General features: G+C 32.6%; 1 protein-coding gene across 1 annotated transcript; it reads right to left on the bottom strand.

Moving 5' to 3' along the window:
• Positions 1-14566: 14566 nt before the first annotated feature.
• LOC140433707 (uncharacterized) lies at positions 14567-14983 on the bottom strand. Its single transcript, XM_072521686.1, has one exon. The coding sequence runs from the start codon at positions 14981-14983 to the stop codon at positions 14567-14569; it is 417 nt and encodes a 138-aa protein (XP_072377787.1).
• Between the last annotated feature and the right edge of the window lie 260 nt (positions 14984-15243).

A 15243-nucleotide genomic window follows, 5' to 3' on the forward strand; every position in this document is an offset into this window, starting at 1 on the left:
TAGAGATTTAGACTACGTTTTGAGTTTATTACTTGAAGAATTAAATAATGAGGTAAGCATTACTTTGTTTTTAATTTATTAGTTGAAAATATATTATTAATTTTGTTGGGAATAAGTTGGGAATAAGGAATATTATAAAGTAAAATTGTGGCGTATTCTCAAAAAAGTGGAACAGTAGGCGGTAGTGTAGACTAGCGCGGAGCATCATACTGTTTTCTGTATTTTTTAAATTTAAATAATATTTAAATATAAATTTAGTTAGTTAGTTAGTTAGAGTTCTCAAACCGACTTCTTTTTCTTAAACGTGGCATTTTACAATCTAAAATATGCAAAAAAAGTTACTTCTGGTTTTACTTCCGTTTTTTATTTAAGAGGGGCGGAGTCTAACAATCATATTGTTTCCGTTTCCTAATGTAAATCTTCCTAAAAATCCTAAAAAACTACTGTATCGATTTTTAATTTAAAAAAATTGGCGTCGATACAGTTTATTTTTAGGATTTTTGGAACATTTACACCAGGCGACGGAAACGATGGATCGTTAGACTCCGCCCCTCTTAAATATCAGCAAAACTTATATCAAAACTCGATGTCGAGTTGGTCCGCTAGTATATGTATAAGTGTCTGTTCAATCTCCATTGATTCCCACAATTGTTACTTTCATTCGTTTTGCTCTCTTTCCACGAGATCTTTGACAATCTTTGGAACAACCAGTTTTCGAAGACTTTCAGTCGTCTTATACCATCAACTAATAGAGCCCATGTTTCGACCCCATTTAGTTATATTATATAGATATAAAGTTTTTATGAACCGATATTGCATATCCAACGATGATGTAGTGGTATGGTCTAACTACTGCGGAATTCGCAAGCAGAGTACGCAATGCTTTGTGTATTAAATAAATGCGGCTGTTCTATGTATCATGCACTCCACACGCGTAACACAATCGTCCGTCGCACACGTGCGTTGCTACTGGCCGTGGGGCGATTTCGACGACTGGTCCGCAGCAGTTTTAAGCAAAATTCTGCGAAGAGAGCACTTGGTTTTGAATTAAATTTTAATAATAAAGAAGCTTAATATTTCATTATTATGATAACTCTAAAAAATTTGTGCAAATTCTCCAAAGAACGGGATAAAATTTTAATAGATAGCGGATCTCGACATGCGGCGTTATATGACTCCTCTCAAAAAACATACATAGATATTGTGCGAGATAATATATGTCCGCAAATTTCTGAAATTAATAAAAGAAGGAAAGAGCTAGAATTTTTATATTTATGAAAAACAACCATATTCACATTTTTATTTTGTCTGTTCGATTAATTGATTTCTGTTGCCAATGGATACGTCCTTGTCTGCTATAGAAGTAAGGGTGTTTGTTAGAGGTATAGAACTATAAGTTGGTAACACTTTTTTAACTGTCAAACATTTTGATAGCTGTCAACTGATTAATGTTAAGTTTGGTTTGGCATTTTAGCATGAATAGCCTTGAAGCTTAAACAACGCTTCCAAATTATACAAATTTATTTTGAAAATTGTGGTTCTGTTCGAGATACGTATCGCGCACTACCTCCATTTTATGGTCAACATAATAGTTCATCAAAGCAAGTAATTCAATTAACCATGGAACGTTTTTGCACCACGTTTATTCTGAATGATAATATGCATCCACAGACACGTCGTACAGTGCATACAGAAGAAGTTGTAGCTACTGTAGGGCGTAGCATACAGGAAGACTCAGTTTCATAATCAGTCTATCTGCCATCGTGCACAGCAGTTGGATACGTATCCATCCAATTTATGGAAGGTTTTGAAGAAAGAGTAAATGAAGAAACAGTAGCTAATATAGATAAAACTGAAGTGGAAGAAGCGTAAGAAAATAGTAATTGAAAAAGGTTGTTAGAAGAGACTAAAATACCGAAGCAAAATGGAAACAATAAGAGAAATAGAGATCGTGTTATTTCAGTTATGGAAAACGTGAATTATTGTCAGCTCCATCTACATATCTGGTTACATCTGAAATGAATCCCATAAGGACGTTTTTTCAGAGTATGGCTCAAACTGTAATGACTTTTCCTGGATATCTAGCAGTGAAAGTAAAAGCTAAAATTTACCAAATTGTCATTGATTTAGGAATATAGTACTATTTCACAGTATCAGCAGCCAAGCTATTCTTCTCAGCTTATTACTATACCTAGAGGCGACACTTCTGACAGTCAGTCCAGTTTGGATGCTATGACTGATGAGACAATTTTACATAGTCCAGAAAGTGTTATTTTTCTTTTTAATATTTAAACACATAAGTGCATTTTTCAAATAAATTTTACATAATGACAAAATATTGTTTACTTAGCTAAGAGTAACTTTTATATTTGTAAACAGCAGATATAAAAACTCTATACCCTCAGTTAAAACTTACTCTGAAGCAGATGTTAACTTAAATCACAATCGGTTAGTTGCTGTTGTGAAATAAAATAAAAAATGAAAAATAAGAACCCATATTCTCAGAAGACAAGAACCGAAAATTAATAAAAGACTGTGGAAAAATGATAAAATAAAAAACGAATTGAAAAAAAAAATGTTAATGTTAATATGCAAAAAACACTAATTGACAACAAACAAAGTATGGACGTAAATTTGACACAACACAGGTCAGAGGCTAAAAAAATAATGGATGACGCAAAAGACGATAAAGAAAAAAAACTACTACAGGTGAAAGAAAGAAGGAAATATAACGAAAACAATTTAGAAAACTATAAAGAGATTCAACAAATAATTGAAACAATTAAAACAGCTAAAATGTATTTGATGAAACAGTTTGAGGAGATAGAAGAACTAGAAACAAAATATGTAAGAAATATACAGAAAAAAAAATAAAAGAAGTGACCGGAATGGGACAAAAAAGTCAAAAAGGATAAATAGGAGACAAGAAAAGAGTATTGCTGATAGATGTAACCAAGAAATTAAGAAGATGTGAGGAATACGTTATAGAACTTTTCCAAGATAAAAAAGGTGAAATGCGAGAAATACAAGAATTAATCCTTTAGAAAAACAGAAGATCACGATAGATGAAATCAAATATGCTATTAAAAACTCTAAAGATAGTAAGGCAGCTGGATTGGAAGAAATACCTGTAGAACCGTTAAAACTAGTGTAAGAGGATTACTTGGAAGTATTGTCAGATTTGTATAACACGATGTACGATACGGAAATAATACCGCAAGAGTGGCTGAAGTCAGTATGAAGTCAGTCACTGTTGCTGTATATTTTTTATTGTTATAATCCCCAAAAAACAAACAGAAAAAGTGTGCTCACATTATCAAACACTGTTTACTTAGCTAAGAGTAACTCTTATATTCGTAAACAGCAGATAAAAAACCTTATACCCTCAGTTAAAACTTACTCTGAAGCAGATGTTAACTTAAATCACAATCGGTTAGTTGCTGTAGTAATAGTTACCGTTAACGGTAACTACCACTAAAATTAATTAACAACTTACAATATATAGATGACAACTGTAATCATTGCAACGAACATAGAAGACTTAACAAAAGACAAAATTTAACCGAAAGCTTAAGTAAAAATATCAGCGAGATGGAAATTACTATAAATGCTAAAAACCAAAATTATTCTAATTACAAAAGACCACAAAATATACACTACATATTGACGATAAACATGAACGTGATAGAACAAGTAACCCTTACATGAAACCGTCCTTATGGTACAGGATCGCAGCCATGGAGGTAGCAAGCCAATAATATCTAGTGTTACCACGCCTTGACGGTGGACGGTGGATGTTGAAGTGGCCAAGAAATGAGAATGAGGATAGAACAAGTAGAAAAATATCAACACTTGGAAACTTTGATCAATGAAACCAGCGATCATACTGCAGAAATAAACAGGCGAATGGAAATTGTCAGATAAACATTTATACGAATTAAGCCACTACTAATGTACAGAAATCTTAATTTGGAAATCAGAATACGTACCATTGGATGTTATATATTTTCAATATTATTATATCGAGCTCAGACTTGAACATTAAAAAAATGCAATTTAAAAAGAATTAAGGTTTCGAACTTTGGTTATACAGCAGAGTATTAGAAATATCATGGACTGATAGAATTACAAATAATTCTATTAAATGCCCTACAAATAAAGAAGTAGGGCATGTAATGCGGATGGAACAAAATGACTCAGCTAGAAAAACGATCTTTGATAGACCCATTGATCAGAGAAGAAGAGGAAGACCCAGAACAAGGTTCCTTGATAAAATCAATAAAAACATGAGAAATATGTGAATGCGAGCTTGGCGGAGGAAGGGGATGGATAGGGAAGACTAGAAAAAATTTAAAGTAAAGCCGGAATGATGATGATAAAGTACTGGAAAGGGTTGGTAAAGAAACAAATTTAATCACCACTATACAAACAAGAGAACTAAAATACCTATACCACGTATTGAGGGGACCAAAATATAAAATTTTGAGACTCATAATACAGAGAAAGATTTAAAGAAGATCTGTTGGCCGAAGGCAGAATTCTTGGTTAAAGAATCTACGTGATTGGTATCAATGCAGATTGATTGATTTGTTTAAAGCAGCAAGTTCAAAAATAAAAATAGTTATTATGTTTGTCAACTTCGTAGGGAGACGGCAGTCTTAGAAAAAGAAGAAGTTCATAAACAAGTTTATTCGATACCCTACACGGCCATTGTGAAGTAAATGTGGCGCTACTATGGCGTGACACTTGTTACCTTCGACATGCCAGCTCCATACTTCAGCTCCGTAATTGTTAAGTACCACGTAGTGAGTAGTCGCCTTAGCTCATTCCGTGGATAGAAATATTAATTTAACCTTATTGTACATAAAAAGATAAATGGAGAATGTTTCACTTAATAGTTTTTTTTTTATTTTAAAACCTATTTCTATTAAAACTTTACCGATAAACTTCACTTTGATCTCCAGATTTTTTTTATTTCAGTTGGTATACTTATTGAAATAAAGTTCTAATTTAGTTAGGATCTTTCATAACTAAATCATAACAGACTTATTTATTTAACAAGCTTATTATTTATAAGCTTTATATTATGGAGACTTAAGCTGCAGATTGTGTAACAAAGAACGTGGAACAGCCAATATTTTGCACAACTACGAGACACTTTTTGGAGACTACCAACTGACTACCAAATGACTTTAACAACATACGGTATCCATTCACTGGAGATCTGTAGAAGCTGGTACAGGGTTTCAGAATTCTGAAATGAATAATATGAATGAATGGAAGAGGTATGATAAACCAATCAGCTGAAATACGGCTGGTTTATAACAAATAATTTCATTAAAGCGTAAGATTTTTATTTAATCTGTGTTGATTTTTATGATATACAGAGCGGAAACTTTTATTTGGTCTAAATAACTATCAGAATAGAAGGTCGAAGAACCCAAATACACGACATCATCTTATTAATTTAAAAACAAACTGGACAGGTTATGTGGCAAAAATGAAAGATGGCAGCAGAAAGACCAATTACACGCAGGAAATATATATCTTACTGTGTTTTCGTTTTTGTTTCCATAAATAATTTTTCTCTTAATCCGATTTAATAAATTCATCGTCCAACTTTAACAAAAATATAATTTAGGGATATAGTTTAAAAATCGACAACGTCGCATTACAATAATAAGAGAAGGCAAATCTGTCACCGAGTCTAGAGACCTGTCAGACGATCCTTAAAAAACAAAAAGAATAAAAAGAAATGTCCAAACGCCTACATTGATGCAGCTACCTGAGTGTTGCGTCAAGACCAGCCATATATTATTGCGACAGAAACCCTTGTTAAAGGTGACTTTTACCAACATCAGAATTCAGTGGGACCTCAATGAAGTATCTCCTAAATTTATAGCCGAGGACAAATAATAATAAACAGGAAAAGACATTGATTAGTCTATTCTTATTATTATTTTATTGTATAATATGTTTCTAATGATGCTATAATACAATAATAGTTTCTAGATCCAATCTGCAACTATAATAGTTGACAACAAGATTACCTTCGATCGAATAAGCACATACGAGCTTTATTAATTTTTAGTATATTGACCCCTTTAAAGGATTTGTGATGTTATTTCATGTTTACAAAAATTAAAATTCCTTAAGTAAACTTTTGATTAAAAATTAAGAGTATAGTAAGATTTTATTTTTTAGTTAAAGAATCCAACGATTAAAAGATTTAGTTTCTAATATTCAGACACAAAGGTATATAAAAGTAATGTTATATACAAATTACTTTTACACATAAAGGCAGAACTCGAAAAAAGTTCTTTATTAAACCAAAGCAAAGAAGACGCTTTTGTATAGAAAGAAAAAGTAGCAAAACTTCGACAAAAACTCGAAGCTGATGCTGAATAAAAGTTATAACGTTTTAGACTTACTTCGTCAAAAAATAGAAGGCTATGCAGCACATTCAAGAATGTCATAACCATTATACCTATATACAATTTATTATACATATAACAGACACCAGACAAAAAGGCAAGTAGTTTAAAATAATTATTCTGGAGGCTACATTAGGGCAATGGCAGGAGACAGAATGGCTCCTGGTAATTCAAATTTGACGGAAATGTTCAAAGTGATATTTGACATATGACAACTATGAAAAAATTGTCTAAAATTACGGCCAGTTACCTCAAAAGTGAACGCACATTCAAATATGCAATGGTAAACTGAACATTGATCACATATAAATTATATTTTCTCACAGCATCAGGGTCTCCCAAAAAGCTTAGGCGCAGTAGGGATAAAAAAAGATAAGAATATTACAAATTTGCTGTAACCCAAGACAGGATGCTGAATAACTTGCATTGTTTTGAACCTTAAGGTCGGGAGAGTCATCGATAATATTCCTATAAATTCAGGAGAAACAATATTTAACAGAATGATACAATAACTACCTTACGTTCATGATATCGATTTGGAAGCACAACTAACCAGGATATCATAATACTTTCAGTCTGCTTAAAAAGAAATCAGAAAGATCGGGCCTCACCGTTAGTAAGGAATATCACAAATACATGGTAATCAGGAAAGACTAATTACAAAACTCCCAACGACTGCTGTTGAGCCGTTGTACGTTTGAGAGAGTACCGCCCATTAAGTATCTGGGATCCCATATTACTGTGGTGAATTTCAACAGCTTTAAAATCAATTAAAGGGTCAAAGTAGAAAAAAGTCTACTATAGCCTACAACATTTAATTGAATCAAGACTATGGTACCTAAAAACTAAAAGGAAATTGTACCACGATATTTTCAGATCTCTTGCAATATTGTTTCGGAATCTAAACGGGCACTGTAAGAAATCAGGAAGAAAATCATACAGCCACAAAGGCAGCTAGCAGTATTCTGTCTATGGCACCCAATATTGTGGCAGAAATCAAAAGTACCAGATTAAGCCAACATCAGTAGATGATTCAAGTAGAACAAATAAAACTTACGCCGACTTAAATCGAGTTAGAGATGGCTAAATGACGTAGTGGACACCTTTACCGACGACTTTTTGTTAGAGTGTCATGATGTAAGAGCTAAGTTTGTAAGGATTAGAAGTGGATAGCTACGAGAAGGCCATGGCGAATGATAAAATCAACAAATGGTTGGCAAAATATCGAACGTTTTCAATCATACTAGATGTAACAAATTTGTTAGCGGCAGCCAGAAATAGATCAAAAAATGAATTACTGAACCAGTATGTAATTCTTCACAACGGACCATTTTCTTCTGGCGATTTTGCCTTATATTTTGAGGTAAATAATGTTATACTTCTCTGAATGTCTTATTGCTTGCCCGAAGCATTCTTACTTTTAAATCTATATTTAGATATATAATACTTTTATCTAACAATAAAACACTAAAAACTTTTGTTTTCAACACTTCCACAAAATTTATTTTAAATTATTATCAGTGCAGCTGTTTTGGCCAGAGTGCCTTTCTCAAGCGATGGTAAAACCAATTACATACTTTGTTTTACTGGTAGTACCTCGACTTTTCTGATAATCATAGTTTAGTATTAGAAGCGTTAGTCAATTTTGTGTTACATCTTTTAGCTTTATAATATTTTACCATTTGTTGTATAATTTGCCTTTTGGTTCGATTTTCCTTATTGATTTTGTTGTATTCTTCGCTATTTTTATTTTTTTATTCTTTAATATATCATAAGTCATCCATTGTTATAAATAATATACGATAAGAAATAATTCACATCCCGTCAATTTTGCCATTCTATGACATGTGTTTCACTATTTTTAGCTCGTCAGATAGACCTGCGGGGTGAGACAGAATAAAAATATTTCCCTTCGATATCGGTGGTTAATATAAAACCTTTGTATCATTTTCTTTTTCTTTTAATTAATATAAAGTCAAAAATTGTCTGATTCCACCGGGTAAGTAGAAGCAGCGAAAGTAGTGGCACAAACATTATTTACAGCTAAATATTTACAAAAGCGCCTAGTCAAGATTAATGAAATGAAAGATGCAAAAAAAACATGCAGTTCTTTATCGGAGACGGAGCTATTGGCTTATTTTTTGGAATTAGCAAAACAAAAGCCATCAGCAGTGTGGAATTATTCAATGATTAAAAGTATGTTACAATCCAATAATAATATAGACATTTCAAAATATTTCATTTTGAAATCAAATGGAAAAGGATACCCGTCCAAGAAAGCTGCGATTTTTAAGAGTACACAAATTTGTGATTTTCTAAATAGTGCTCTTGATGAATTTTATTTAATATCCAGGGTTGTTTTATATTTGGAATTGCAGGAGGTTACCGAATTTTAGAATAATTTTAGAGCTACCAGGTGATCAGGGAGGATCTCGTTTCCTAAAGTTTTATGTTAAATTTATTCCAAATCATTATAAAGTTAATAAAGTTCATTACTCGGAGGTTTAAGACATCGCTGAACAAGAATAATATGATGACGATGATCCTCAATGTACCTGGTGCTCGAGATCCTGGTGCTCCCGTCTTTTGGTGTTTTATGACACTCTTCCGAATCGAAAGCAAAAAATTTTATATAGATTTATATTACTACGGAATATAGGTAGTTTAGTGCTTTTTAGTGCTTAATTGCCTCGCCTAAATATCCAAGTGTTGTAAATGTTTTACATCATCTGTGCTGAAGTAAGCGATTTTTATTTTATTATTAACCACGAATTACAATTTTATACCGAGTAAATCACAAATTAAAACCACATTTAAAAAAGGTAATAAAAAAACCTGTCGGTAATCGGTAATTAGGTAACTGATAGGAGATAGGACAGGATCTTAAAGATTCACTTGTTAATTAGTATAGATTATTAATAATCCTCAGAACAAGTCATAACACTGGTTTTTTCACCATAAATACCAAATTATCCTCACAGATTTTACACCAACACTTTTTCAACCAAACATCAAGCTGTAGTACTAAAATCTAAAAATGGAGCAAAACTGGAAGAATACCTGGAAGTTATAGGCTATAACTAACTGAATATGTGTTAGATTATAAGTGCTAGACTTATGTTATCAAATGTATACTCAAACATACCCAATCAACTTCTAAAAAAGAACTACTTCAATTAGGTATCCAGTTATCCTCACCAATACATTTTCTAAAAATAGGTACTTCGAATCTAAATTCTAAAGACATTGTAAGTTTTTGTCCTATGATCAATATAAAACAATCAGAGATCTCAAGTCCTACCTTAATTCTGGTTAATTTTGCAAACACACCTTACCTGCAATTTTGCAGATCCGAACGAAAGCCATCCATTTTAACACAAATCGACATAATGCTAGTAAATTTTCAAACTATGACAAGACATCACGTAACACTATAGTTCGTAACCTCACAAATGGTAACGTCAATTCATAACGGCGACACTTCATAACATCGACAGTTCGTAATAATTACATATTATAACTATCAGTAACGGTATAATTCGTAACGTCAAAATTAAATTATTCTGTTAATTTTTGTTGACATGAAACAAACTTTTATTGCAGTTGCAATTGAAATTACGTTTATCAATTTAACGAAACAGTATTAAAGTTGAATCATTTAGCAAATTCCCATCTGTAAACATAAGCACGTTTTGATATTCGCCCTTTCATTCGTCAAGAGGCTATTAAATATAATTTATTGCCTTAAGCCAGACGGATTCTCATGTTACAGATCCAAACTTGCCACTCTATTTAAATTCAAATTGTAGCGTGTTGCTTTTTATTCAAAATGTTTACTTTGTTATGTATCTCTCAGTTAATGAATATTTTATTTTAGCACATTATCCTTCAATGCAACATTAAATTTTGCTCACAGTGATTAAATTTCAAGAAATTCTTACACTACTAGTTTCAAAAGTAAATATTTTTAAAAATCATATAATATACCTCAGTACGACCCTGTTTGGCTTTTACGTGCTTTTGTTGACAGATGGGAATTTGTAAAACGAATTAGGTATAGTTTTAACATTTTTAACATATTTAATATTTCCAGGAGAAATATATTTTAAAAATTGTGTTTTAAAATAAGAATAATCTACCTGAAACAGGAAATACAATTGAAGTTTGTCGCTTTTATTGTTCCTTAAATTATAAAAGGTTTAAGCCCATAGCCATATTTAGAAATTTGCAAATTTCTTAGTAAACATTTTGTAAAGAAACGTTTATAATTACCTTTTATTATAATAAGCCTTGTGATTGGTTATAGCTGATAAGAGTTTGATTTACAAGATAGTTTGATATAAATTGTTAAGTTTAGACATTAATATGATATAAATATAGTTTGATAAGAGGCATGTCTCTTCAAACATAATATAAATCAGTCTTCAAACATAAATTGAGAAACATTAGTGATCTTTTAACTAATGTCTAGACTTTTATGAATAATATTTGTCAAAAATTTAATATGGCAAATTAACGTACGGTCTTAGTTCGCGTGAAAAACGGACTCTTATATTCCAAAATTTTGAGTTTGTTCAAAATCGGGTAACCGAATCATAATTACAAGGGAATTGTGCATACAAAAGGTGATATCATCACATGCAACGTAGGGCATTTACATATTGTAGAACCTTTCTCAGCAGATACAAGAAACATGCATTAGCAAAATCTAAAATTTTGTCTATAGCAGAAAACTTCTTTCAGCAACTGAAAGCCAAAAAAGACTTCAATGTTAAGAACACTTCAACATGCCAAACAGCGAGAAACATATGTTGTATCTCGTACTTCCAATAACATGAATTTTCTACTTCCTGAAAAATATTTGCTATTACATGGGGGTGGATCTCATGATCTTAATAGAATATTATTATTTGGACATGAACAAGGTCGTAGGCGAAATCCGAATTTTCTCTAAAATTATGGAATCATCGTCAAAATGCAGCAAATGGTTTGGCTAGGACTACCAACAGCGTATAACGATTTCACTATTCACTTCAATCTTTATTTCAATGTCCCATCCCACAATGTAAAAATTCCTTGATGGACCTTTTGCAGAAGTTTATTTACAACACACATTATTGCAATATAAAAATGGATAAACAATGTCACAACGTTTGAAATGAACGGTGAATGAATGAATATTGAACGGTGATTGATATGTCTAAAAATATATACATTAAATAAATCAGCATACTTTAAAATTGTATATCAGGTTATAATCTCACGTTGTTAGTAATATAAATTGTATTGATTATTATTACACATTAGTACTAAAGTGGTTTTTATTTGTTGTATTATTTTTTCATACTTAGTTTTACTACTTTAAACTGATAATTCAGGCTAAAAAATAAAAAAAAAATAGGTGTCATATTATCACAAATATATGCAAAAATATGTTTGAAATCTATTTAAAAAGAAGTCATAACAAAGTATCACTACTTTTAGTGTAAGAAAATAAGCAAAATGCATTTGTTTACATCAAGTAATGCTAAATTTGCTAAAAAACTAAATGTTGGTGTTACTAATTGTACCGTTACGAACTGTCGATATTATGAAGGATCGTTCTTACGAATTGACAGCGTTATGAATTTTCCGTTACCATTTGTGCAGTTACGAACTGTCGCTTTACGAGATGTAAACGAACCGTTCAAACACATCAACACTTGCACCAGAAAATACCGAAACAAGCGTGATAGACAATCAATAGACATTAACCACAGAGGTTTGACCACATTCAAACCAAACCTTCTTTTTTTGTAGTACCTAAGTCCGGCAGTGCGCTCACACCGTGCCAAGGCTATAATCCCCCAGCGTTCGTAAGCTGTCTGGGATATGGCTTTGGCAACACTGGACACGATGGTGTTATATTCTAGGATTTAGGAGCGCAGTAGTCGCAGAATAAACCTCACCATATGATGAGTCGCTTGTGGTGCGGCTATCTGTGTCTTGTTCAAACAACCGATTTAAAATCAACAAAATGGCTGCAGCCATGTTCTTTTAACATTGTGTTAATTTGGATATACTTTATTCACACCTTCCCTAGGTTCTATATACCCATAAGATGTTCTCTATTTGCCATTGAGATATACCGTATCATGGATGAAGACTTTCCCTCACAATCTGTTCTGGATGACAATTTTTTAACCCAGTCTTTCTGTTCTGTGTTCCGGAGTGGAAACGGACTGAAGCTCACTGTCTTAGACTGGTACATAAATGATGGGGTTTAATACAAGTAAACATGAAAGATATGAAGATCGCATCGAGGTACAGTGAAGAGAAGATTTAAGTACCTGATGAGGAAGGTCTTCTTTTAAAAAAACTCAAATGATTGTCGAATCCCGACTATTAAGCTTCTCTAAAATCTAAAAACATACATGAAGGGTAGACACAAACGGTCCCTTTGTCTATAATCTACAATGAGGATTGCGTAATAGCAAAGAGAATATCATTATCTGATTCTGTATAAAGTATATCTGATGTAAACTCTTGGTAGATAAATATTGACAAGAATATAAGACTTGAACATATATCAAAGTTTGTTTCATCATGTTCATTTAGAAAAAAAAAATAGACAATTTATTTGTTAGAATAAGCATTGGACATCTTCTAGTCAACAATTCAAATAATTTTACAGAGGAACTTCAACATTGTTGTTATTTTTTAAAACGAACTTAAATCAAAATTGATACTCTGTTGACTAGACTATAAAGATATAAATAGAGATCATGTAAAACTGAACCTGAAACAACAGGAATTTACTCTCCCATGTCAAAAGAATAAAGAAACTTGTCGTTAAATTAATGGGTAAAATTTTTAATTGACACACGTTTATAAAAAACGAAAAGTGAAAAAGAAGATCACATAAAAATTGATGTCATTTATATCAATTAATATAACGAGGGAGGAATCGACACATATTTTGTGATATTATTGATGATGGTGGATAAAAATGTGGCAATCGATGGAGTTGATTAAGTGATAGGTGAAATTTTCGAAATTGGTTTAGAAAGTTGTTTATGTGTGTGTAATCAGGCCGATGATACAAGAGGCTATTAGTTTCAAAAATTAAATATAACTACTAAAAATAACACGCTCTTTTTCTGATTTGATGTAATTCTGCCGATAATTAATTGAGAAAACCACTAAATTAATAAAAATTATGTAAAAAATTTAGTTTATGACTTCCAATGGCCTTATGCGGGCAATCATAGTTAACTAAAATCAAAGATTCCAACTAAAAAATCGTGAACTCGTCAGAAAATATAAAAAATTATACGGTATATTACACTTTGATAAATTTTTATGGTGGAGAAATATCAAAATTGAAAAGACAGATTTTATAAGGTCATGACCCAATATGCCAATATGCCATATGAGAATAAGAATTAGTAATTTATTATTTGTTTTCTATTTGCTCATAGCCTGTTAAAATAATGTGTTATTCGTTAAACTATCTCTTTATTAATTTTAAATAATATCCATATAACCTTAACAAAATTTCAGATCCCTGATTCAATTTCCTCCTCTGTCCTCCTGCTTCTTCTTTTCATTACCCTAGAGATCAGACAGTGTACTTCTCTCCATTCTCTCTCTCCTCTCATCATTATGTTTACCATGTTTCTTTCATCCGGCCTGAAACCCATTTGCCTCTCGAAGTCTCCCCTCTGTTTTTCCCGCCTCTGACAGCAAAAAAGGTGGGCTTGAGCGTCCGGCACTCCACAAACAGTACAGTCCATCGAGGCAGATTTGCCTATCCTATTTGTGAAGATGACTAAACTACCATGTCCAGTCAGAAACTGCATCAGGAAGTAGTCTAGTTTCCTGAATTTACATTGCCATTACGGCGTCAGATCGAGAATAAGCTACTTCGTCCACCTTGCCTTTCCGCTTTCATTTGCCCCTTTTCTTTGCCACTCCGCAATCGTTTTTTTTTCTTTCTTCCTCATCTTATTTCTAGCCATTCTCCACGCATACACCTTCGCTCACTCTTTACACAACAAGACACCACCGCTTCAATGACATATAGATCCTCATTTAAGGCATCCTGTAAGCGCTAGATACCCTGAGGATCATTTGTCTTTGCAATGTCTCCGTCAGCTGACGTATTTCGCAGTGTTCAGTAAACTACACCACACAGGGGCAGCGTAGGTCACGACCGATTTGAAAATTCCATTTAGCACTCTTCCTTTGCTGCTACCTGTGTCTCCAGTGTTCGGCATTAGCAGTACCAAAACATCCAGAATTTGGTTCGCCTTCTCCACCGTCTTTTGGACGTGTACTTCGAACCTCAGTCCTTGGACAGCAGAGTCCAAAATACTTAATCGATTAATCGATGCAACCTCCACCTCTTCCACTATAAAGCGAAGAGAGGATTTGTCCCGGCTCCCTATCGGAACTACCATTTCAGTTTTCTGAGGTGCTAGATGTAGATCTATTTTTGTTTTCTTACTCGCCTTCACAACCAGTGCGAGATCATCAGCATAAGCTACAAGAGTGCATCCACTCGGCATCTGTAGCCTCAGAAAGTTCTTAGTACCTTTTTTATAGTTTCTATTACACCTTTACCGTTTTGTTTAACAGTATTATTAAATTATTAAAAAAAAATGCAGGTAAAAAACTGCACAAACATAACCACTACGAGGAAAGAAAAATAAGTGCTGAAATCTGAAGACTTCTAAAAATTCTGATAAAACCAAAAGATATTTTATACACAATTTCATTTAAGAAATGGGATTGTTTTAAATATTTATTAAAGAAGTAGCGAATAGAG

The sequence above is a fragment of the Diabrotica undecimpunctata genome, chromosome 2 (assembly GCF_040954645.1).
Source record: "Diabrotica undecimpunctata isolate CICGRU chromosome 2, icDiaUnde3, whole genome shotgun sequence".
Classification (NCBI taxonomy): Eukaryota; Metazoa; Arthropoda; class Insecta; order Coleoptera; family Chrysomelidae; genus Diabrotica; species Diabrotica undecimpunctata.